Raw genomic sequence first — 25,390 nt, forward strand, 5'->3', positions numbered from 1 at the left:
TTGACTTATGAGATACATTTACATGTGTTTAGGTGATGAAAGCTCATTACTTATACAAATGTATAAGAAGATAATCTTTCTATGCATGTCTAGGTCTATCTAATACAAGGAATAGTTAAATCATGAGCAAAGTCAAATAAATAATAATAATAATATTGTAAATTTGTGTAACATTTATTTTACACGTAAGTCGTTTAATATTAATAAATGTAGATTTTTGTTTAAACTTAATTATGAAGAATCAGATCAGATTAGATTATATCAGATCAGACTAGAAAAAATAAGTTCAGATCAGATCAGAACAAACTAGATCAGATCAGACCAGATCAGTTCAGAAGAAATAAGGTGAACTAAACAGGGCCTTATTATGTGTTTAGGTGATGAAAGCTCATTACTTGTACAAAGAAGATAATCTTTCTATGCATATCAGCAATGACCACCTTACAAGGCTAGACATTCCTAACTATAGGGTGCCAAATTGCCAATAGCCAAGCAGTACAAGTAACTAGTCTATTTAAAGGAAGAAGTAAGTTCTATCTAGTAAAGCCCAGGGTTAAAACCATTGACAGTCATTCCACCATCAACTGAAATAACTTGGCCTGTGATGTAAGAAGCGGCAGGAAGGCAGAGAAATGCCACCATAGCGGATACCTCTTCAGCTTCTCCTACGCGGCCAAGAGGCGTGCGTGAAACAACCTTGTCTAAGAAGCTCTTGTCAGCAAGCAACTGAAAATTTTAATAACCAAGGAAAAAAGGAGTAAGGTAGGTTGCCTCAGCATTCGAGGCGCCTAAATAAATGAAATCAGAACTAAATTCAATGCACATGAGGATAATTTCTTGCATCTTGACAAGGCTTTGAATTTTGATACCCAAAAAATGATGAAATAAAAGATACAAATCTATCTCAAATTAAACCAGGGTCGTCACATTTTACTTTTCTAGTTAAACTTCGTCAATGTTTGAGCTTTACTTTCTTTCAGACTATCACTACGTAGATGTCAACTAGCATACTTGGTAAGTCTTAGGGGTGGTACCGGAGAACTAAAGATCAAATCTCGTTTACATTACTACCCTTGTTAGCTCTGATTAACAAAAAACAAAAAAAACTATTACCACCAAGTCAGAAATGATTGAGGTAATAAGACGTTGGGATTATATACCAGCAGGCAGTAGGCAACAATATACCCATCCTTCTTTATCACCATCTTTTGTGGCTTCTTGTACCTTTTGTTAAAAAAAGTTGCATCACATAAAATGAGAGATGTGGATGCACCAGAATGTAACATTTACCTTCATTTTACTAATTGTGTCGGGGGGGAGGGGAGATTAAGTTTTTACTTTTTACACATGAAGCTTAAACTCGGAGGAGTTGGCATTATACTCCGTACGAAATATGTATTTTCACCATGCTATTTATTGACAACTAGAATTACATGATGTAGTAAAAAAGTAATATACCAAATGTACCCAGTGAGCAAGAATCGATAACTTCATATCAGGCTTAACAGGAAAAAGAAAAAAAAGATTCTTTGTAAATTTTCACTTGGATGAATACATATTTGATATTTCTACCAAAAAGAAACGACCCAGAAACAAGCACAAACGTTAAAAATGAATCAGCATGAATAGGAAGTTTCAGCAGGGCAATAATTTGGATAAGCCTCAAGCCTGTTACAAAATTGGTCCCAAAAGAGAGGGAGAAAAATGTCTAAGATTGGAGGATAAAGTGGAAGAAGCAAGAAAAGGTCACGGTAGGGCAATAGATACTGACAATAACATTGGAAGGTTACGTACAAGGATCTAAAAACCTTAACTATGTGGCTCTCTCTTGCCCAGCTTGGCTTGATGCTGTAGCCCAAACCTTGCACAGGCAGAAGCCCAACATGAGTTTATCCCTACCCCAAAGCCTCACCTGAGTCACCCCTAACAAAGCGCTTGAGCACATGATGGCTTTGTGCAAGAGAGGGTTGACAAAATCCTACGCGTACTAACATACTGTTGCAGAACAGGTGGTTTATTCATTATGGAGGATATATGGCTTATCCTGAATACTTGAAATTATACTAACCATCAGCATCATGGCCAAGCCCTACCAACTGGTATTCAATAATGAGACTACTTTTCCAAATACAAAAAGGGGGGTAAACTGGGGATTCAAGAGGTTATGAATCTCTCCAAATCTATCTCGACAACGACAACCCTTTCGGTTTGTCGGATTGGGAATGATTGTACAGTAATGAAGCCTCCATATCCATATCCATATCCATGCACCTTTTCAAGTAGTAAGAGTTGTAGTGAAGGTGCAACGAAATGGGGAAGGCTAACAATTATAACATAACATAAACTCATTAGTACTACTTGTAGTTATGCATTCAACCTATTCTGGGTTTAAAGCTTTAAGCAGAGACAGATCTTTGATAAAACTACAATAGTCGTATATTCTTTAGTGCCTTTTATTTTCTCCAAAAGAGGCTGTAATAAACCGGTCTAAGGGGAGGGGCATATAGTTAGTTCAATACAATTCTGTTAATAGTATCTTGAGGAGGAAGGTAGTTGGTTAGTTAGAGGGGAAGGAGAATCAGAAATGTTATCAATAAGGGAGGGTAGGGGAAGAAGGCACCCACAATATTTAGTTATTGAAGCTTAGTTTAGCTCTTGGGAGTGAATCAGGCCACTCGAAAGTTTGATAAAACTATACGCCCTATATTTTGTATTTTCAGAATTATAAATCAAAATCTATTTAATCTTCCATTAATTTCTGTCCTAACTATGCCATTCTATAACAGTGTAGAGACACTCCTAACCATAGATAAAAAATGCGGTATCGGTCACGGTCGCGGGATCGGTCGCGGAGTCTCGGTCGCGGAAATGATGCGTTTGCTGCGGACCGTGTCGCGGTTGTCGCGTAGGAATTGGAAATTTGAAATAGAAGTCCCATGTCAGCCCCACTCTACCTACCCTAGTCCCCTCCCCTAAACCGTACACATGACCTAAAATGAATTTCTTTGTCTACCTTCTCTTTTCTCTCTTGTTTTAGATTTGAAAATTGAGTTCTCTACTATATTTCAGTGGAGTTTCTCCATTTCTTTCCTTTTTCCCTTTCTTTTTGTCGAAAACATGGGGAATTCGGCTAAAAACCGAGTAGATGTGAGGTTAATAACGTTTAACGCGGACAAAATTCGTTCGAATCGGTTGAACCGGCCGAGATATCGCCGTTTTTAAAAACACCTTTGCAACTCGGGATATCTCGTATCGCCAGCCTCCAAAACCTTGTTAACTCGGGCGATACGAGTTAACTCGGGCTAGTTTTTACACCATGCTCCTAACTCCTAAGGGGGTACTCCAGTGTCCAACTACCCTTCCCATTTCAACTAAATATCCTAAATATGGAATGTGTACAGGAGGTGAAACAAGAATTATTTATGAATAACTAGCAAAGACTAGAAAGTAGACAGTCGTAAAGTGAGGATATGTTGAAGGGTCTTACATGTTCCACAAGCGAGGTTCTGATATACCAAGGTGCAACAGTGTTGGTCCTAATATTGTCTTTTGCCCATTCACATGCCAGGTTTTTTGTCAGCTGATTAATTGCAGCTGAAAATAGAAAACATGATATGATTAACAAAGAATCTTCACCTTTTCAAAAAAAAGAGCCTCTACTAAGTAATACTTGGTAAGTAATTACGCACCTTTAGTGGCCGCATAAACAGATCCAGTACCTATACTTGTAACACCTGCAACAGATGATATGAATACAATACTTCCAGCTCCAGAATCTTTTAAAAGAGGGTGCGCAAGCTGACATAGATGGTAAGCAGATTCCAAATTGGTGGTCATGATTTTGGCATATTCTTCAGCAGAAACATCCGTAGTTGAATTTCTTATATTCGTACCCGCATTATTTATCTGGAGGAACATTCAAAATATGACCAATATATTACATGATAGGCATTTTTAATACCTTAATACCTTACAAGCACTTTATTATGCTGTAAGAAACTTCCTATTGTGTGAAGCCGGATAAAAAGCACAGAATCTGATTATAATGCCTGAATATGAAGAGCTTTACAACACACTGAAGTTGTCAGGAAGGCTAAGACTCTCTTCAAAGTGTTGTTACTAACTAAGGTGATGGGCCTTTATGGCATCGAAAGACGCACACAAATAAAGAAAAGAAAAGAGAAGAGGAAAGGCATATAAAAACTGCCATCAGTCCAGCAGACTAGTAGAGCAGTAGATACCAAGAGAACTCCAAAAAGTTCATCCACACCCCAAACGAGTGAACACCTAATTACATAATGCAGAAAGAAAATCAGTAATTCTACTGCTTCAGAATAAAAACACATCAAAAGAATTTCCACCATTTCTGCCAAGGTTAGTCAGTCAAAACGGCAAAATGCTACTCAACTGAAGCTTAACTTTTATTGTCCAACAAATCACAAAATGTATTTTGAGGATAGTCAGTGACATGTTATTTGGCTAAGAGCGAATAGTCATGTAAGGCGTGCATCCTAGCTAGGGGTCGTACTAATCTATGTTCAGGGGTTTAATTAACACAGTGACTTAGTGAGATGTAATTTTTTCAAAAAAGTTGTAATCAGTTTAGCGAGATCTCCTACTAATTAATGTTCAGGGGATTTTGTTAGCACATAGCAGCACATCTACTGTTCCATTTGAACAACAACAATGCCTTAGGCTCCGTTTGATAGGGTGTAAAATGTTTTCCATGAAAACGATTTTCCCTTTATAATTATTTTACGTTGTTTAGTTTGACAAGGGATGAAAAATAATTTTCCATAACTTCCTCAAAGGTGGAAAAATCTTTTTTCATTTAAAAGGGGGAAACCACTTCTCCACTTTTCCACCTTTCCTCCTTGCCTCCCCCTCCCTTCTTCCCCTCAATCTTCACCATCTTCTCCCATTATTTTTTAAGGAACCAAACAAAGGAAAACTAGTTTGGAATTGTGTTTTCCCTTGGAAAATGTTTTCCGTGGAAAATCATCTTACACTGAAAACATTTTACACCAAACCAAACGGAGTCGTCCCAAAATGATTTGGGGTCGGTACAAGAACACATAGCATCACATCTAGAATTCTGTTGGAAACAAAACCATTTAAATATGGACTGTTGTTATGCCAGATTTCGATGAGGTAAAATCTCAATGCTGTCTGATATTATGACAAAACTTTGGGTGTATAGCACCATCATCTACTTGCCTCCAAGTTAAAACTTATCATTAATCATCCAAGTGCAGCTTGTGTGTGTGTGTGTGTGGTGGAGGCAAAAATGTGCATACTCCTTCCGTCCGGATTTAGTTGCAACATTAGTAGCAGTAAATACAATATCAACGTGACTATTCATTTCCATCATTTGAGAGCATGTCTTAGGCGTCCATAAACAAAGGGGCTAACCTATTCGGACGGGGGAGCATTACAAATTCTATACTTCGTTTCTTAGTGCTTCATTATTCATATAACATTCCAAATTTCCTATCATCTTCATGATCATGAAAAACAATTAACATAAATTCAAAGTCACCAAAACCTATGTTACATAGACTCTGGTACTAGTGTTGGACATGGGTACGTGTCCAAGTGTCTGACTGGGCTAAATTGTGAAAAATTTTCATGATTTAGGGTGCGTTCTATTCAGCCGATTTTCAAAACTTATTTTAGTTATAAGTTGTACTTGGTCAAACCTTAATTTTCCTGAACTTATCTGGACTTATATTTCCTGAAATAAGGTGAACCGAACACAGCCTTATGTCGAAAATGAAGGGTCGGAGTGTCGAAGATCTGACACGGGTACTTATGGTAAAATGAAGAGCCCGAGTAACATAGACCAAAACTATTCAGATAAATTCCCAATTTGCAATTTACAACATACCAAAAACACAGATTTTAGAACGAAAATGTTAAAATGATCAATTCCATATGATAAATCTGCAATTTCTGAAAAAAAAAGTCAAGTCCAGACACATAAATTCAGAGGCAACAAATAAGAACTTACAAGAATGTTGAGCTTCCCATTGAAGATTGAAGAAACATCTTGCAAGAGCTTCTGTCGTTGTTCACGAGAAGAAACATCAGAAACAGAACCACTCACTTCAAAACCTTTCGCCTTCCATTCATCCAAACACTTGTTTAATTCTGCCTCATTTCTTGAACAAAGGTGGACTTTTGCTCCAAAACCGCCTAATTCTTCCACCACTGCATTCCTATAAACCAAAAAGCCAGACATAAATTCATACTAAAAACTTGAATTACTGAACTAGATAAAAACTATAAATTTATCAAAAAACCAGAAAAATTAAACCCTCAAAAATTGATATTGAGCAATTTGGAGGCGAGAGAGACCCAATTCCACGAGTACCGCCGGTGACAAGAGCAGTCATCCCAGAAAGAGACCATCGTTGAGAAGTAGTGCCACTATTTTGGGAATTTGCCATTTTTGTTTTCAATTGATGATTTCTTCAAATTTAACGGAAATAAGTCAAATAAGGATGAAGAATTTACGGTTTACTGTTTAGTTTATGGCTTTATGCGCTAAACTATAGATTAACATAATACAATTCGGATGGCATGTTCGGTTCGGCGAAACCAGTGGGTAACGGTTAACGGTTGAGCAGTAAATAGTAACAGTAGCGGGTAGTTATTAAAGTGGTGGGTAATTAGGTTTTAGTATTCGGTAAATGTAGCGGTTGATATGGTAAAATAAAATAAAAACTATGCATACTGTTTAAAACTTTATTATAAATTTATCAAACGGCAAACGCTACTCGCTATCTGCTACTTTTGAACCCTACTTAAGCCTTACTTGGAAAATATAGCGTAGCGGGTAGTATTTAGCGGTTGAGTAGCGGGTTAATTAGAGCGAATATGGGTTTGACCCGAAAATATACGGATATGGCAAAGTTTTTCAGCCTGATTTTCGGGTCAGGCTCATTCCAACCCGATTTTGTAAAAGACAGGATGTGTATGCAACAATTTACTTCCTCTGTTCTTTTTTAGATGACATAATTTAACTTTTGACACTTCATTAATCTACTTTGACTATCAATTGTGATTTATATTTAAGAAAAAATAAAGTCTTATAGGATCATGTTATAAACGTATAGTCGTATGGATTTATAATATCAACTTATTATAATTTTTATAAATTGACAGTTAAAGATATTAATGATTGGAATATTGCATTGGCAAACGTGATAAAAGAATTGTATCAATTGAAAAAGAAAGGGGAAATTATTTTTTAAGCCATTTATGGTGATGTTTGCAATTAGGGAGGGGGGGGGAGTATGACTTCTTAGGAAGTAGACGTTTCTCATGTTATTTGGTTGATATGAAATAGATGAAACTAGTATAATACCCGTGCGATGCACGATATAATCATCTAAATGTAAATTTATATGAAATCTGTAGACAATATCATCAAAATAGTACTTATGGATATTTTCCAAATTAAAACTAAGGATGGATAAATTTGTTATTGCTCATTCATTTTCTTATTTATTAAAACAAATAAGGGTAGATATATATATATATATATATATATATAAAATATTCCCACTTGTGTCAAGCATAAAGTTATCTCGTCCACCCTTTACTAATTGCTACTTAATACTCGCACGGTCACCCCATTAACCTCATTACCTGATCACTTAGCACCTACATACACTACTTACTTTATTCACTTAGATATGACTTTGAGGCGGGGCGGGCTCTGCAGACGCGTATCCGCCTACAATTCTCTTCCCCATCTTCTCCATCAACGATAGGAACGACACCCACCACTCTCAATCCGCGTCTCGGGAGGTATAAAATAAATTTCATCCCCTATCATCACCCCCCTCCCCCCGGTATACCCACACCTGCCTCAAACCCATCCTTAGGTTCAACTTTTATATATATATATATATATATATATATATATATATATATATATATATATATATATATATATATATATATATATATATATATATATATATATATGGGCCGGTTATAGAGGCTTAGAGAGTCTGTTAGTTTTAATCTTAATGAGTTATTAGCGTTAATATGGGCCGTAGATCAAAATCCAAGGGTTGAGGATGAGAGTTCTCATTAAAAGAGGGGTTTTCATTATAAGAAGGGTTCTCATGAGAACCGACCCCAAAAACCCGCCCCACTGACAATCTGACATCCCTATATTCGTTAAATAATCCGCTTTTTCTTTCAACTAACTTTTAAATATATTGACATAAGTTTATTACGTAGTATTAAAATTGATTGTTTTAGCTATTATATTGATGAAAATATTAAAGAGTGATATACATAATTAGGAGGTGAGTGTTCTCAAATCCAATTAATTCAAACTCGCCCCTTCCGATGCACGGTTTATGATATGAATATTAAATTTGCATATCTAAACTATAACTATAGACAATTATCACCAAAATGGAGCTTATAGATAATTTTCTTATTAAATTAATGATTGCTCGGTATGTTACTGCCCCATTCCATGTCTTATTTATTTAACAAATTCAAAATAGAAAAATAAGGGCACGTAGATATATTTACGTTCTTCCCCTTTCATAACAAACCCATGTCAAACATAAATTTATTCTCATCCGTTCTTTACTTCGATAGTCATAACCATTTAACTCATATATTATCTAAATCATTATTTGTCAAATATTGTGTAATCTCGTATCATTCTCATTAATAACACACGTATATATAGTACAACTCAGTTACCTAAACCCTAGGTACACATTAGGTAACTTACCATAGTTAGGACTCTACAGAATATTCACAGAATAATATCTAATATCTTAACATATCTTAACATCCCCCCTCAAGGTGGAGCATGTAGATCTCGAATGCCCATCTTGTTCAAAAAAAACTCAAATTGCGCCTTCCCCAACGCTTTGGTGAAGATATCTGCTAACTGAACCTTCGTCGACACGTACGACGGACTGATGATCCCTTCCTTGATTGCATCTCGAATGAAATGACAATCTGACTCGATGTGTTTTGTCCTTTCATGGAACACCGGATTCTGTGCAATATGTAACGCAGACTGACTGTCGCAATACATCCTCATGCCTTGGTCGTGTGTCACCCCCAAGTCGCGTAGTAGTTGTTTCAACCACTTCAACTCACACGTCAGACCTGCCATCGATCGATATTCTGCCTCAGCAGACGACCGAGAAACAGTATGCTGTTTCTTGGTCTTCCAAGAAACTGGCGACATAGCAAGTGACACAAACCATCCAGTCACCGACCGACGCGTCATTGGACACCCTGCCCAATCCGAGTCGCACCACCCCTCCAACTGCAACGCACTGTCCGACCGAAGTAGTATACCTTGACCCGGACACTTCTTCAAATATCTCACTACTCGCAAAGCTGCTTCCCAATGTGCCTCCTTTGGTGCTTGCATAAATTGAGATAGGACATGTACAGAGTAGGCAACGTCTGGTCGCGTGACAGCCAAATAAACCAGACGTCCGATCAGACGCCTATACTGCTCACCGTCCGACAGGTCTGGCCCGTCTGCCAATGCCAACCTATGATTCTGTTCCATGGGAAAGTCCACAGGCTTTGCTCCCAACAATCCGGCCTCGGAGATGATGTCGAGGGCATATTTTCTCTGACATACATAGAACCCTTGACTACTTCGTGCCACCTCTAACCCAAGGAAGTACTTCAGAGCCCCGAGGTCTTTCATTTTAAAACACTCCTTCAAGTATGCCTTAAAACTCTCAAGCGCAAACTTGTTATTGCCTGCGACAATCATGTCGTCCACATAAATGAGCACACTCAGCTGCAACGTACCTTTAGACAGAGTAAAGAGAGAATAATCGGACAGCGACTGTCGAAATCCATAGTGCGTCAATGCCGTCGACAACTTCTGGAACCAACATCTAGGTGCTTGTTTCAACCCATACAACGACTTTCTCATTCGACACACTTTGTCAAAGTGATTCTTCTGGAATCCAGGAGGAATCTTCATATAGATCTCTTCCTCCAAGTCACCGTGCAAGAACGCATTGTGGACGTCCATCTGATGCACGTCCCACTGTTTGACAGCTGCGACAGCTAGGAAAGTTCGAATTGTCGCCATCTTCGCGACGGGAGCAAATGTCTCATTATAATCCAACCCTTCCTCCTGATGATTCCCTAAACATACCAATCGAGCCTTCAGTCTCAACAAATTCCCATCCTCATCACGCTTCTCAGTATACACCCATTTACTCCCCAGTGCTTTCTTCCCTTCCGGTAAATTTTCCAACGTCCATGTCCCCTGTTCCTCCAACGCGTCGATTTCAGCAGCCATTGCCTGACGCCACCCCTCATGCTGCATCGCTTGTTTAAAAATCTTAGGAACTTTCCCTTCTTGCAATGCTGCTATATAATGCCTGTGCTTTGACGAAAAACGCTCATAATTAACAAAATATGTGATAGGATAAGGAGTACCTGAGAGTGATGACGCCGTAGGTGTTTTGTCGGAAGTACTATATTTTTCCCGTATTGTATGTATCACACAGTCTTTCAGCTTTGTCGACGGAAACTTCGCACGCTTCCCCCTTCCTAACTCCGTATCCTCCACACACTGCCTTGTCTCACTCTCGTCACTATTCGTCGTCTCCTCTACACCTGTCTGTGAGGAGACGACGTCTGAATCCACTCGACTAGGAGTTTCATGTTGTTGTTCCTCCCTCCCAGGCGACGACACTCCCCTGTCGTCGCCACTGGTCAATGACACCCCCTCATCAGCTCCCGGATGCGACAATACTCCCTCAGTATCACCTGTAGGCGGCGACACCCCAGCAGTATCACCTGCACGCGACGACACGGTCTCAAGACCCGTAGTCCCACTCTCATCCAAACTCCAATGGTCAAGCCCCCCATGACCATCATGCACCAGTGGCAACACATCCGATTCATCTACAAAAGGAAACGTCCCTTCATGAAACTTGACATCCCGTGAGACGAAGAACTCATGTGTCTCTAGATCATAAAGTTGCCATCCCTTCCTGCCAAACGGATAACCCAAAAACACACATCGGCGACTCCGAGACTCAAACTTATCCCCTTTACACCGGAGATTATATGCATAACACAGACACCCAAACACGCGGATAGGCACATACGATGGTGGTTTACCAAACAACATCTCATAAGGTGTTTTATTGTCAAGGATCGGGGTAGGTGTACGGTTTATCAAGTAACAGGCGGCCAAAATACATTCCCCCCAAAATTTTATTGGAAGATTTCCTTGAAAACGTAACGCCCTCCCAACATTCAAAATATGTTGGTGTTTTCTCTCGACTCTCCCATTTTGTTGAGGCGTCCCAACACACGACGACTCAAACAGAATCTCATGTTGACGAAAATAATTTTGTAAGCAATTGAATTCAGTACCATTATCACTGCGTACTACTCGAAGGGATCTATTAAACTGACACTTAATCATGGCAACAAAATTAAGAAATGTCGATGCAACTTCCATTTTATTACTCAGTAAATAAATCCACACACCTCTAGAATAATCGTCAACAATGGTAAAAAAATACTTTGCCCCACAAGACGAGGGAGTCTTGTAGGGTCCCCATAAATCAAGATGAACCAATTCAAATGTGCGACTAGCACGACTAACACTAACTGGAAAACTCTCCCTACATTGTCTCGCCCGCGGACATACATCACAAATTGTTTTATTCTTCCTAATCTTATGACTCACTTGAGGAAGTAACTGCAACACTTTTTCCGACGGATGCCCCATCCGTTGATGCCACAAGTCGACCACACACTCCACTGCTAGCACACGAACCTTTGGAGCCCCACGGAAAAAATATAGTCCTTCCTGTCGATCACCTACGCCAATCACCATCCTCGTCGAGCGGTCCTGAAGAACACACATTTTGTTAGTAAATTGAGCAGCACAATGTAATTCGTCACTTAATTGAGTTACAGAAATTAAATTGCAGTTCAATTTAGGCACAAATAGAACATTATCAAGCACGAAACCATCCTCCAAGACCACCGAACCATATTGGTTTGAATTTGCAGGTTGACCGTCCGGCAACACAACCTGTTGATTTCTTGATGTCTTGATATTTCTCAGGATTGAAATATCACCCGTCACATGACGTGATGCCCCACTGTCAACAATCCATCGTAAATCAAGATTACCTTGCAACTTGTTTGGAGGTCGTGACAAGATGTCAACTATTTGCTGGACTTGCTCCTTCGTCACCCCAACAAGCTCATGATTGGTTGTCGTCACTGCACCCTGCGATCCGTCTCCACTCGTCACAGTGGTTGTCGCCCCTCCTGTGGCATTGCTCACGGCATTGGCACGAGCGACACCACTGGTCGACGACGCTGCCCCACGAGCTACTCTGCCTCCTCTAATCGACGTCCTGCCTCCTCGACCAGGCCCTCGTCCACCTCGTTTCTTCTCATCCCACCATTCAGGAAATCCAATCAGCTGATAACAAGTTTCTTCCTCATGACCCTCACGATTGCAATGACCACAAAATCTGCCACTGACATCTCCCGACCTCGACCGAGCCTTAGTCTCGACCTTGAACGCCATGACACTCTCCGGACCTCTCGCAGCCTTGGCGCGCATGGTCTCGGTATTCATAACCGTCTGGTACGCCTCGTCGAGTCCTGGCAACGGCGATCGTGCTAACAGTTGTGCACGAATGGCTTCATAGTGATCATCCAGGCCAATTAGGAAATAGTGCAGACGATCTTCATCGTGAATGTCCCCCACCTGCTTCGCTATATTACACGTACAACCCGCACATACACACCTGGGAACTCGTGCATACTGTACGTACTCCTTCCATACCTTCGACAAGCGGCCATAGTACTCCATGACGCCCTCAGACGTGCCCTGCTTGCAACCACTCAGAGCCATCTTAATATGGCAGACCCTGGTGCCCGACACGACGCAGTACCGCGTCCTCAAATGACTCCACAACTCGTGAGCAATATCAAAGTCCTCCAGATTCGAACGCAAACTCTCGTCAATGGTGTTTGTGATCCAAGACACCACCATCGAATTGACCGCAATCCAATGTTTCATCTTCGTCTCGTCCATAATGGGTTCCTTCACAGAACCGTCAAGAAATCCAAATTTGAATTTTGAAATCATCGAGCGACGAACGGCTTTGGCCCATTCATCGTAGTTCGATGCTCCTCTTAGTTTCACAGGGGTGATAACAATACCGGGGCCGTCGCCTGACCCGAGATAGTAGTCTAGGTCGACGGCGGCGGCGATGACCTTTGGTGGTGCCTCCTCATCGGAACTCATGGTGATACTTAAGGAATTGTTAACTCCTGATCTCAATACTCAACAAGCGAAGAAAGTCGCTGTTCTCAATACTCGGCTACACTCTCTCAAATTTCTTGCGGAAAAAAAAATCTAGGGTTTTTAACCTAGGCTCATGATACCATGTCAAATATTGTGTAATCTCGTATCATTCTCATTAATAACACACGTATATATAGTACAACTCAGTTACCTAAACCCTAGGTACACATTAGGTAACTTACCATAGTTAGGACTCTACAGAATATTCACAGAATAATATCTAATATCTTAACATATCTTAACATTATTCGATCATTTAACACCTACCCCACCATATACTTTATTCAGCTAGAGATATCTTCGAAGCGGGGTGGTGCTGGTTCCCCAACACAATATAAAATTCTCATTCACATGTCCGTCACCACGATAGGTGTCATACTCATCCCCGTCCTCATTCCCGCCTCGTAGGAAAAAAATAAAATTAACTCCGCTTCATCCCCGTCCGTGTATCTACACCCGCCTCAAACCAAGTCCTAGACGGCTTAACCCAACATTATTTTTTGATAAGAGAGTTTTGAATTTTAAAACTCTAAGAGTATTAGAGAATTTGGTTGTCTGGTTACATTATACTTTGGACACATATAACTTATAGATATTTTCCTAATTAATTAAAGTTAATGATGGATAAATATGTTATTCCCTATTCGGTTTCTTATTTATTGAAAAAAATGAAACAAATAAGGGTACATAGACAAAATTATTTCCCTCCCTATTCATCACACGTGTCAAACCTAGCCCTAGAGCACCCGACATTATTTTTCGGTAGGAGAGTTTATTTTAAAACTCTATTCTAGAGTATTTGACAATATGGTTGTCTGATTACATTATAATTTGGACACGTACAGCTTATGAACATTCTCCTAATTAAAACTAATGATGGATACATTTTTTTATTGCACATTCAGTATCTTACTTATTAAAAAAAGAAAACAAATAAAGGTACATAAAACAAATTATTTTCATCCCCACTCATCACATGTGTCAAACCTAGCCCTAGACGGATGGACCCAACATTACTTTTTGTAAGAGAGTTTTGAATTTTAAAACTCAAATCTCAATTTGGTTGTCTGATTACACTATACTTTGGACACATATACCTTATAAATGTTCTCCTAATTAAAATCAATGATGAAATTTTTTGCTATTTTCCCATTCGGTATCTTGTTTATTATAAAAATAGAGACAAATAAAGAATCATAAACAAAGTTATTTTCATCTCTATTCATCACATGTGTCAATCATAATGTTATTTTCATCCACCCTTTACTTTGATGGTCCCATGTGTCAATCATAATGTTATTCTCATCCACCCTTACTTTGATAGTCATATTTATATCATTATCCGAGCACTTAACAACTACTCCACTATTTTATTTATTCAGCTAGTAATAACTTTGAAGCTGGTCAGAGTCTCCACAGTCGTACTCGTCTAAAATTCTTATCCTTATTCCCGTCACCCACGATGAGAAAAGTACTCACCCCTCCCAATCTCCTTCTAACGGGTTAAAAGTAAAACTCATCTCCAATCTATCACCCACCCGTTTATCCACACTCGCCTCAAACCCACCCCATGACTCAATTTTTTTTTTGGTAAGAGAGTTTTGAATTTTAAAATTCTACTACAGAATCTTCTACAATTCCAGTATCTTATTAGAATAATTGAGTAAATAAAAAAAATATTATAATATGTACTCTCTCCGTCCGGATTTAATTGTTGCAATAGTCTATTCATGAATTTTTATGCGATAAGTTATCGTAAGCTTATATTATATAGTATAATAGAAACATAGGTTTGATGGGATATAGTGAGATTTTTTTTATATAGAAAAAGTATAGGAGAGAGAATTAGAGAGAGACATAGCTCCACATCGATTTTCGTTATCCAAAATTACACGCAAAGATCTTTCATTAGATTACAATGTAAAATAAAGGCAAATATATTACCCATGAAATGATCAAAGATAAATAAACTAATAATCCAAAATGAAACTACAAAATCTTTAAATTACTTTTCATTTAAAAGATTAAGGAACTGTTAAATAAAAGGCATAGTAGAAATTTTAAATTCGAGAAAGAAAAGATACAAAGTTGTTACACAATTTCTTCTTTCAATAAGCATGTTTTACAAAACCTTGATAAATACTACTTTGAATATTAAAGCAAAGATAAATATTTGTTATACATATCCTCAGTCAATATAAGACACATATTTTAAATAAAAATTGACAATATATACATACAATTAGTCATTAGTAAATTTAAGTTAAATATTTTAATACATGCTAAGAGATGTTAAATATTTTAAATAAAAAGATATTTTAGACAACCTTGTTAAAATGTTTTTATTCTTATTTTAAACAGATTATTGTCACATTGTAAATAATGCGATATTGAAGTAAATTCTCAGTATAACTTTTAGTCAATGATCTTGAAGTATGTACAACATATTTCAACATGTTATTTTTGTAGTATTAAAAATAATTAAAAAAATTATTTTCATAAGTAAATAAGTATTTCATAGTGTAATTGATTTATTACCAAAGTAATTAGAAGGTTTAAGTAAAAAACATACGAAGTTTATTATCACATTTATTGCCATATTAAATGTTTGGAAGTAGATTATTGTTTATTAAAGAGATTGTACTTGCAGTAAATGAAATGATATGGGTATTAAATTTGTATTATGTAAGTATTTAGACAAATCCAACAAAATGATACGGAGTACATGACTATGTTCATCATCTATATTAATAGTCATCAAATAACATTAAAATTACAGAGATGTGCGAATATAATAGTTAGTGTAAAAATAAAAGAGTTGTATCTAAAAAATTGAGGAGATACATAGTAGAGTAGTAGATAGATTAGGTTACGCAAGTTTTTCTCGTGTTTAAGGAAGTTACATACTCCGTACTTTCTTTTTTAAAGTAATAAAATATTACTTATAATTATCGAATTTAGTTGTAAAAATATTATACAATATTATAGTAACCTTTTTTATACTATATTCATACTTCGTTGATTTTCAAATTTATTTGCATTCTAATTATGTAAGTACAAATCGGTAGATTACATTAATTATTTTTTGTAAATATCCTACTACGTAATCCGTATAATGGATTAATGTTTTTCATAAAAATATAATCATATATTGTTATATTTGTTACCAAAATATAAAAACAGATTTTATAAAGTATTCCTCATGTATAGAATGACATTTTTTTTAGGAAAATAGAATCAAATATTTTATTGGGTAAAAAGGTAACAAAATAATTTACAATCAAGTATTTTATTTTTTGATTTTTTTATATCTAAAAGAGAGGCCAATCAATGAGTGACATTTGTCATCACCACATTGATTTCCTCTCTTTTAGTATAATATATAGAATATAGATGTGGAAAGTGAAACTTCTATGAGAATTTTGACTTTCCTATAGACATAAGAAGTGGCTTACCCACCCTCCTTTTGTAAGTTACAGTCCCCATGTCAATTTCTAGGAAGAGTGAATACTTGTGTCAACCAAACAAGTTTAAGCAATTTTAATAATTTTACAAGGGATGTAACTTCTCATGAAAATAAACTTCAATTCCAATGAGAATTTAATTCCTATGTGAATCAAACGACCCCTACATTTACGCTGAAAAAATGGTACGATTTATTTTTTATTTTTTGGATAAGGAAAAAAAACCAGGTTAATCCCTTTGATAGAGAAAACCTAACTCATCTTTTCAGATGACAAGGGAGAGGGAATGATCAAAAGACGGAAACCATAACGACATAGTAGGACAAGAGCTTTCTTTTGCCGCCAAGAAATGCGTCGCTTGATTGGCTTCCCGATAACAGTGAATGACCAAAAAAGAATCCAAATTCGATAAATACCGACTGACATCCTCAACTAGCTATAGCCCTTAATCTCCCATGGGACCTTCCAAATCCGGTTCATTAGGTTGATCACCATCAAGTTATCTTCTTCAATAATAAGATTTTTGCACCCCATCGCCACCGCACATTTGATTTCTTCTCGTGGTGTCAAAGCTTCAGCAAATAGGATGGAGTCTTTCGGGTAAAAAGCTTTGGCTCCCGCCACTAACACCGCCCTTCATCGTTGCGAATAACAAACCCCAAAGTTGTGGAGGAAGTTCCTCTTTTGACGCCATCAAAATTTAATTTGAAGTAACCAGAAGGAGGTCGATTCCACGACACTTTCTTTTTTGCCCGAAACACACTTTTCTTAGAAAGAGAGGAAGGATATGCTTGATCTTCAATGTTGGACCACATCTTTATATAGTTAATGATTAAACAACTAATCTCTGTGCCTGACGTTGTTTCATTTTTAAACACTATCACATTTCTAGTATACCAAATATACCACCAAACCGAAGTTAGTTTTGCTATGGAATCCCACCATAAGGAGTCCTTGATGTGAATTAAGTTATCAGCAAGGAGAAATGGGGATCAAGTGAAGTGAGATACCAACCATGTGAATGGTTGAGATGGCTGAGAAGATCCTCTCCAAATGGGCAAGAGAGGAACAAATGCTCACTAGTTTCCATATGGTAGGAACAAAATTGGCATTCAAGAGGAACCGAAACATGACTTCCAAAAAGTCTTTATTTTGAGGGGATAACATATATCGCTACAAATTAAATTTTCCAAAGATTTTTTTTTAATTTTTCGGGGTTACATTTAGTTTCAAAATTCAGTTGAAAGGAACTCTATTATCTGTTTCCAAAGAAAGACCTTGCACTAAGCAATTAGCAGTTGTTTTAGTTGAAAAGATGCCACTTGTGTAACACCCGGCCTAACAATTCATTATTTTTATAAAACTATTTTCGCACTTAAATAAAGGAATTATCAGAATATTACCGCCACCGTAATAATGGGTTAAGGCTACTATCATAATTATGCAGCGAAAATAACAAACTTTCAAAACATAAATAAATAGTTAATGACCTTTAATACAAATTGGAACCATTAAGGTCCAAACCAACATCCAATTTAAAACAAACAATTCCACTAACTACTCCAATATATAGTCTAGACTTTAATTAAAACAAAGCTCAAAACTATGCAAGCAATATTAAACTCTCCCAACCATCCCATCCTGAATGATAACCTTACTTGCAAGTCACCTTCTACGAGTCCTACTTAGAAAATGCTACTCCCCAACAATGCAAATGCATTTGATGGATCATCATAAGGTCATTATGGCAAAGGCCATGACCACAAGACATGAAAGCACGTAATCAACAAAAGCTGAGTACCACAAGCTAAACCAAGCCTATAACTAAACATGCTTCACTCCAAAATACAATAATGAATTCACATGCAAAATCCACCTTATGAACATTCAATCATAAATATAAGACTCGACTCATGACACGACTCATGACTTTATAATTTAATTACAATAAGCACCGGGGTCTCTTTCTTCTTAGGTCCAGCCAGACCAATGTTGGGAGCTCTCCAAACACTCAAAATATAATAATAACCTATGTCACCTCTATGACCTGAATTCCCTACACATAAAATAATAATACAACGTCTTGTATCACCGTTAGAAGCAACAACCCTGCGACCAAGTACTCCTCCCATTGTTCATACTCAACATGTGGCATACATTCCAAGAGTTTTGAAGCTTATTCGATTTCACTTTACATTTATTAATGTTTTATTCAAAGTTCGACTCAAGACACAATCTAATAAAACATTCAATAATTAAATAACCAAACAACACTTTTAGAATCATTTAGGACTTGTGATAAAAAAAATACTTGACTTTAATTAATTACTACTTTGTTCCTTCTCAACATGATTCTACACGTTAGTCCACTTCATGCCTGTTAACATGAGGGTTGTGTACTAGACACAAATAAATTAGATACTCCCTCCGTCCCTTAATACTCGCATCGCTTTCCTTTTCAGGCCGTTCCTTAAAACTTGCACCGCTTCTATAAATGGATTTTTTGTTTACCAATATTACATTATTTTTCATACTTACCTACTAACCCGACCACTCCATACAAAACATCATTTAAAAATTCACACCCCCACTAACCCCTTACATATTTCCCACTAACTATATTAAAAAAAAAATACCCCACTACAAACTACCACCCATTAAATTAATAAGTCAATTCAAGTGTCTTAAACTCCGCACCTGTCAAACCGTTGCGAGTATTAAGGGACGGAGAAAATATATTATTGTAATAATTATGGGAATATGTTTTATCATTTTATCAAGTGAAGGATAAAAAAAGCTCGGATTAAGGTCTGCTCGAACTCGAATTTTTTTTTTATCACATAAGAATTCTTAAGCTCGAGGTGAGTGCAAGCTCGAGTTCGAACTCAGTTAAATTTTACCAAACCATGCCGAACCATGTTAGAGTTTGACTGGTTAGGCTCGTGTCTACCCCTAATGTTGTTATAGTTTAGCTCGGTTTGACTTGTGTCCACCCCTAATATTTATATGCAATTCACTTATGCACGATACATCATGTCTATAAGTGAATACGGAGTACAAAACATTGCCACACTCTAGTCACTCATGACCAAAAGGAATGATAACATGACCCATCCAGTTATCCAAATGATCCAATACATCATAAACTAATGTTTTAAGGTATGAACACAAACCAAGACGATTACAAAATCTTGAATCTTGAATCTTGAATCTTGAACCAGAATGCAAAATTGCAAAGAAAAACATGATAGAAAATAGCAATGGCGATTATCAAAGCAACCCAATAATAGTAAACATCTATATTTACATTTACTTGAAAAGTAATCCATGTCTGAATTCCACAATAAATCCCTTAAAACTTTGCATTTCATCCATCTTAATAAACCCCCATGTGCTAACCCCTGTCTCACCTTTAACGAAATACTCGTACGTACAGTAAAAATTAAAAAGTCAGAGCAGACCTTATTTATTATTTTTAATTAGCTGTTTTGCATCACACCAAAAATATAAAATTAAAAGAGAAATATACTCTGTTTTATGCTCTGGTTTCTGTCACAAATTCACCAAGAAAATCAAGAAATTCACCTCATACCTATTTGTGGTAAATAGAGTTTTGATATATGTGAGACAATTCTTTATTTGTGAGTTTAAATGCAGTAAATAAAATAAAAGAGGTATATGTATATTTATGAGCTGAGCAAAAGCGATGTAACATGAATATGCCTTTGAGGGAATGGGATACTTGTAGTTGTTGTTTGGTGCATTAACCTTTGAACCATCTTTGTCATTTAACTAACTGCATCTTTGTGGGACGGTTGCATGAATTCTTACTGGTACTAGGTTTTATTTTTCATGTTTTTCCCACTGTCTTATCTTCTTCTTTTAATTTATTTCGACTTTCGTTTCTAAAGATAACTCTGCTAATATGATATCATTCTCATTTGTCAATTCCACCGTCAATGAATTACTCTACTAAATTGACCTTGTGTCGAGAATTCGAGCACTTTTGTCATCTCACCAAGACTGCAGTACGGAGTACTAAAATACGTGATCTTAACGTCCATGCTAATTATAGTAGAATAAACGCATTCGTATTATTGTTACTATTTGTGCAAGTTGCATACGAGTAATTGTTAGTCAGTACCGGTTTATTAAACACCACTATATGCGTAACACCGCTGATATTAATAGTAAAAGATAACTATTTGATAAGAAAGTACAACTAATAATAGTAGACATAACTATTTCATAACAATGTCTTACTATTTGGTAAAGAAATTGGTTTTATACATATAAGTTTTTGTAGCTATTGTGCTACGATCTGATCATACATTTTTCTTGAATTGGGATGAAGAATTAATATTGTGCATAGAGTATATATAATCTTGCACCCACAAAACAAAACAAAAAAAAAGTATAGGTCATATACGTTTATGTAAACCTCCTAATGTATGTCCTAAGTCTTATTGTATGCCAAATTGATGAAAGCTAGTGTATACGTTGTACTTTCTTTGTTCCTAAAAAGTTACCACGTTTTTTTTGTTCGTTCTTTTGAATTTACCCCGTATTATTTGTACCATGTGGTCTTTTATAGGTCTTCTTCACATTCTATTTATTTAAATTAGCGAAAAGACAAGACTATTAACTCATTTATTTTTATTTTGTCTGCTTTCTTAATAAAAGTGAAAAATATAATATGAGGCAATTGTCTTGGGAAACGGAGGGAGTACGCCATAGTTTTTTCTCAAATTCTTTTATTTAAGCTAGTGTGTATGTAGTACTCCCTCCATTCCTAAATGATCTTCCTATTTGGTGTTTGGGGTGAAAAATAAAAAAAATGGAATCTTGTAATGATTGGGTGTAAGAGTAATGATTGGGTGTAAGAGAAAATAATAAATAAATGAAGAAAAGTAATAAAGAAATGAAGGAGAGAGAATATATGGTAATAAAAAATCAATTAGAAACAGGAACGACATTTATAGAAACAGGAAGATAAAAAAGGAATGGAGGGAGTAGGTCATAGTGTAAAGTAGCTAACAATTATACTCGGAAAATATGGAATCAATGTTACCAACTTCCGCGTGGAATTATAGGGCATATCCACGTGTCTACAAGACTACAACTAGGATTATTAGGGGCTAACTAATCACATATTGTAAATAATAAGTACTACGTACGTGATTTATCTTGTAAACATATACAAGTATCTAAATAAATAAAATCATTCGACCGAAACTCGTTTGATCTTAGCTTGCCCTAAGTATAGATATGATATTGACAGAGATGATCAACGACAATTTACACGCGGCAAGTCAAAGAAATCAGAGACAAAGACCCCGTAAAAAATGCCAATCGTATTATTAATTATTATAAGGCATTAAGGCCCCTTAATAATTATGATTAACCAAATACATAAGTTATATTCTTTTCGACCACGACAAATAACTCTGCTCCTTTTTTCTTAATTGACAACTTCTTTTGTTCCTTGTGTATTTTTTTGTGATGGTTTTTTCATCGATTTGCTAAATTGAAGTCTACAGAAGAAATTAATCGTGACATTACTCGCGTTTATTCAAGTTAAAATATACTATATATGCATGAGCTAATTGAAAATCAACCTTATTTTGGAAGATACTAAGTGTGTAGTAAGTGTTCATCATCTATACTTTTTTTCTTTTTTTTTTTTTATAAAAGGTAAGAAAAAAAACCTAGGTTCCCCTTCGCACAAGGGTGAAACCTAAGCTGTCACTTTGAACAATATTATCTAAATTAGGGCTAGAGTTCGGGGGAATACACAGTGGTTCAACAATAAGATGTCCTACATTAGCTATCCAATCTGCTGCTCTATTTGCTTCACGGAAGATATGTTTGATATGGGTAGAGTGAAAATGCTGAAGAAGAGTCCTGCTATCTTGAATAATGTTTTGAAGCTTCCACGGGGGGGTCCAGATTCCTTTTAGCGAGTTGATCACAAGTAGGTTGTCACCTTCGATGTAGATATCTTTAATATTCAGTTTGATAGCCTCTTGGATGCCCTTATGAAGGGCTAGGGCTTCAGCCATGTAGACTTGCGAGTTACCCAGGTTAAAAGATTTGGCGGTTCATCATCTATACTTACTGTATTCAAGTTGAGTGTACTATTAGCTTGTACGTTTATACAAGAGTGTGTAATATACACGTAGGCGTGACATGTACGAATATTGCATTTGATTTGATTTGGGAGTTTGAAAATTGAGCTTTCATTGCAAGCTTCACGCATGTACATTGAAGTGACATTGTCATTGTATGTCACTTTCTTGCTTCAAATCAATATCAATGTATGAGAATTACTTAATATATAGAATAAATTAAAAATATCATTAATTAATAAATTTAGCCCTTCACTTGCTCTTTGAAGATCATGTTAAACACTACATACTCGATCAAGAACCTTAATACAATCAAATTAAAGCTAGCAAATTGTACTGAATTTGCTCATACAACCCGATATGAATAATGTAAATTAAAATAAGTAATCAAATCAAAATACGTACTCCCTATATAATTAACCAATCCGATTTGAATAAATAACTAGGGTACGTATCACAAACTAATTAGTACGACTTCAACGTATATGGTTGTTAGCTAGCTACTAGCTTAGACCTTTTGAAGCGGACCGCCCAGTCTTAGCTCCAAGTCCAACTCCTCCATAGATTTACTAGCTTTAAGACTTGAAATCTTCGGTAATTGTAAATCGCTATTATCCTTAACATTAGAACACCTAATCTCTTCAAAGAATGGAATCAAAGCAACATTATACTCACAATTATTTTTCTTAAACCTCTTATTATTCTTTAAACACTCTTCTTGATAATAATAATCCTCCTCTTTTTGGCACTTCCCCATAGCTAAATCCAACCCCATGGACATTTTAGCTTGAACGACATCATTAGTACTACTAATTACTTTCTTAAACCCACGTTTAACAGAATTTGAAGAAACCCTAGATAAAGAAAGATGTGCTACACTAGTCTTAGATACACAAACCTGAGACGGGTTTAGAGGAAGCATTGATTTCGAAGGCTGACTGATCACTTGATCATCATGATTATGATCATGATTATCATAATCGTGTCGATTTTGATCATGATCATGATGATGGGTGACAACTTGTTTGAGTAAAGCTCTATCTCTTCTATGAACATTCATGTGTCCTCCAAGAGCTTGAGCTGATCTAAACTCTCTTTTGCAGAAACTACATGAATATGATCTTTGAGGCCACATTAATGATCCTCTTTGCGCCCCACGGATCGTGTCGTTAGCAAAGGCTGCCTCTTCTTCATAATCTTCCCATGAAGAACATGGTTTTTGCTTCAATCTCTTCATATATTTGTTGTTTTTATTTTATAATATGGTTTCTTGTAACACATAAACTTATTAGCTAGCTAGTTTATATAAAAGATATGAATATCTTTAATAGTGTGTTTTAATTGGATATTTATGGCATGAAAGTAACATGAGAATTTATTAAAAAAAAAAAAGAGAGAGAGAGATGGAAAAAATGTCAATGGACTGACTTTTTGTGAGGGTGCTTAATTATGGAAGATAAAGAAGTTACTCTGTTATACTGTTTGAGGGGGCCTTGAAATGTGTGCAAGTTGCTATTTTTAGTAAGTATTATTAGATGGTCCCATATAAGAAGGATTTCATGCAACTGTCATACCTTTGATGGAACCTTCAGATTATCCCCATGGTTAAAAATAGCTTAATTGAAAAAGAATGAATTGAAAACACGTACATTTTTAGTTCTGAATATTGAATTGAATAATTGATTGACACTTTTGATTTGCATCTTTGTGTACATTATGTCTCTCTGTGCATCTTGGTTGGATCTATATTTGAATTCGACAAATGTAAAAAAGTCTATGTTTACACTTTACGGTTTGTAGCATGGTAGTCCAAATGAGGGTACTATAAGGTGAAATCTTGTTATATTTACGTGTATGTATCATGTATATTATGGACAATTACATTCATGCTGATTTATATGGTCATTCATTAGGAAATTTAGGTAATTTACCAAAATTAGAAACTTGTTACTCTTGCTCATTGGTTGAAAATTAAATAAGGTTTAGTCTTAATCGCTCCGGCAAACAAATACCTTTCCCTTACAAATGTTATAATTCGTACACAAATTCTTATTTAATTGTTTAATAAAATTTATTCCTTCAAAATCACTAATAATGTAAATGATTATAATCTTTAATCCTTTAAAATGTTTATTCATCACCTTTTTTCAATAATATAAAAGTTAGTCATGACATATTAAAAATTAGAAAAAAGATGGATAAAAGTTATCCCGGTCTTGTACGTGCAAAACCTTTTGTATTTCGTATCAAGAATACTTTTTAAATGTTATTCTTCTACGTGATACAAAAATTGTCCGGTTTTTTGTAACTTGATAGGAGAAGTGTTGTATACCTGTATGTCAAATTTAAAAGGCGTGTATTGATGCCATACATTTTGAGCAACTACGAAAATAGTCGTAAAACTTACTATCAATCAATCAAAATTA

General features: G+C 36.2%; 3 protein-coding genes across 3 annotated transcripts; all 3 read right to left on the reverse strand.

Annotated features, from left to right (window-relative positions):
- Positions 1–231: 231 nt before the first annotated feature.
- Positions 232–6,527, reverse strand: LOC110785470 (tropinone reductase homolog At5g06060). Its single transcript, XM_021989908.2, has 5 exons — positions 6,358–6,527; positions 6,011–6,218; positions 3,690–3,906; positions 3,488–3,594; positions 232–726 (listed from the first exon to the last, which is right to left on the reverse strand). The coding sequence occupies exons 1-5, from the start codon at positions 6,447–6,449 to the stop codon at positions 538–540; spliced, it is 813 nt and encodes a 270-aa protein (XP_021845600.1). The 5' UTR covers positions 6,450–6,527; the 3' UTR covers positions 232–537.
- A 16,017-nt stretch (positions 6,528–22,544) lies between these two features.
- On the reverse strand, positions 22,545–22,898 carry LOC130465615 (uncharacterized). The gene has a single exon (XM_056834449.1). The coding sequence runs from the start codon at positions 22,896–22,898 to the stop codon at positions 22,545–22,547; it is 354 nt and encodes a 117-aa protein (XP_056690427.1).
- Positions 22,899–23,251: 353 nt separating this feature from the next.
- Positions 23,252–24,329, reverse strand: LOC110785457 (probable transcriptional regulator RABBIT EARS). The gene has a single exon (XM_021989898.2). The coding sequence runs from the start codon at positions 24,199–24,201 to the stop codon at positions 23,473–23,475; it is 729 nt and encodes a 242-aa protein (XP_021845590.2). The 5' UTR covers positions 24,202–24,329; the 3' UTR covers positions 23,252–23,472.
- Positions 24,330–25,390: the final 1,061 nt, after the last annotated feature.

Source organism: Spinacia oleracea, chromosome 1 (genome assembly GCF_020520425.1).
Source record: "Spinacia oleracea cultivar Varoflay chromosome 1, BTI_SOV_V1, whole genome shotgun sequence".
In the NCBI taxonomy this organism is placed as follows: Eukaryota; Viridiplantae; Streptophyta; class Magnoliopsida; order Caryophyllales; family Amaranthaceae; genus Spinacia; species Spinacia oleracea.

Coding starts and splice junctions, on each gene's coding strand:
- LOC110785470 (XM_021989908.2), bottom strand. CDS start 6,449: ATGGCAAATTCCCAAAATAGTGGCACTACTTCTCAACGATGGTCTCTT. Junction 3,907..6,010: donor ATGGGAAGCTCAACATTCTT/GTAAGTTCTTAT, acceptor ATGTTCCTCCAG/ATAAATAATGCGGGTACGAA. Junction 727..3,487: donor GAACCTCGCTTGTGGAACAT/GTAAGACCCTTC, acceptor TAAAATTTTCAG/TTGCTTGCTGACAAGAGCTT.
- LOC110785457 (XM_021989898.2), bottom strand. CDS start 24,201: ATGAAGAGATTGAAGCAAAAACCATGTTCTTCATGGGAAGATTATGAA.
- LOC130465615 (XM_056834449.1), bottom strand. CDS start 22,898: ATGGCTGAAGCCCTAGCCCTTCATAAGGGCATCCAAGAGGCTATCAAA.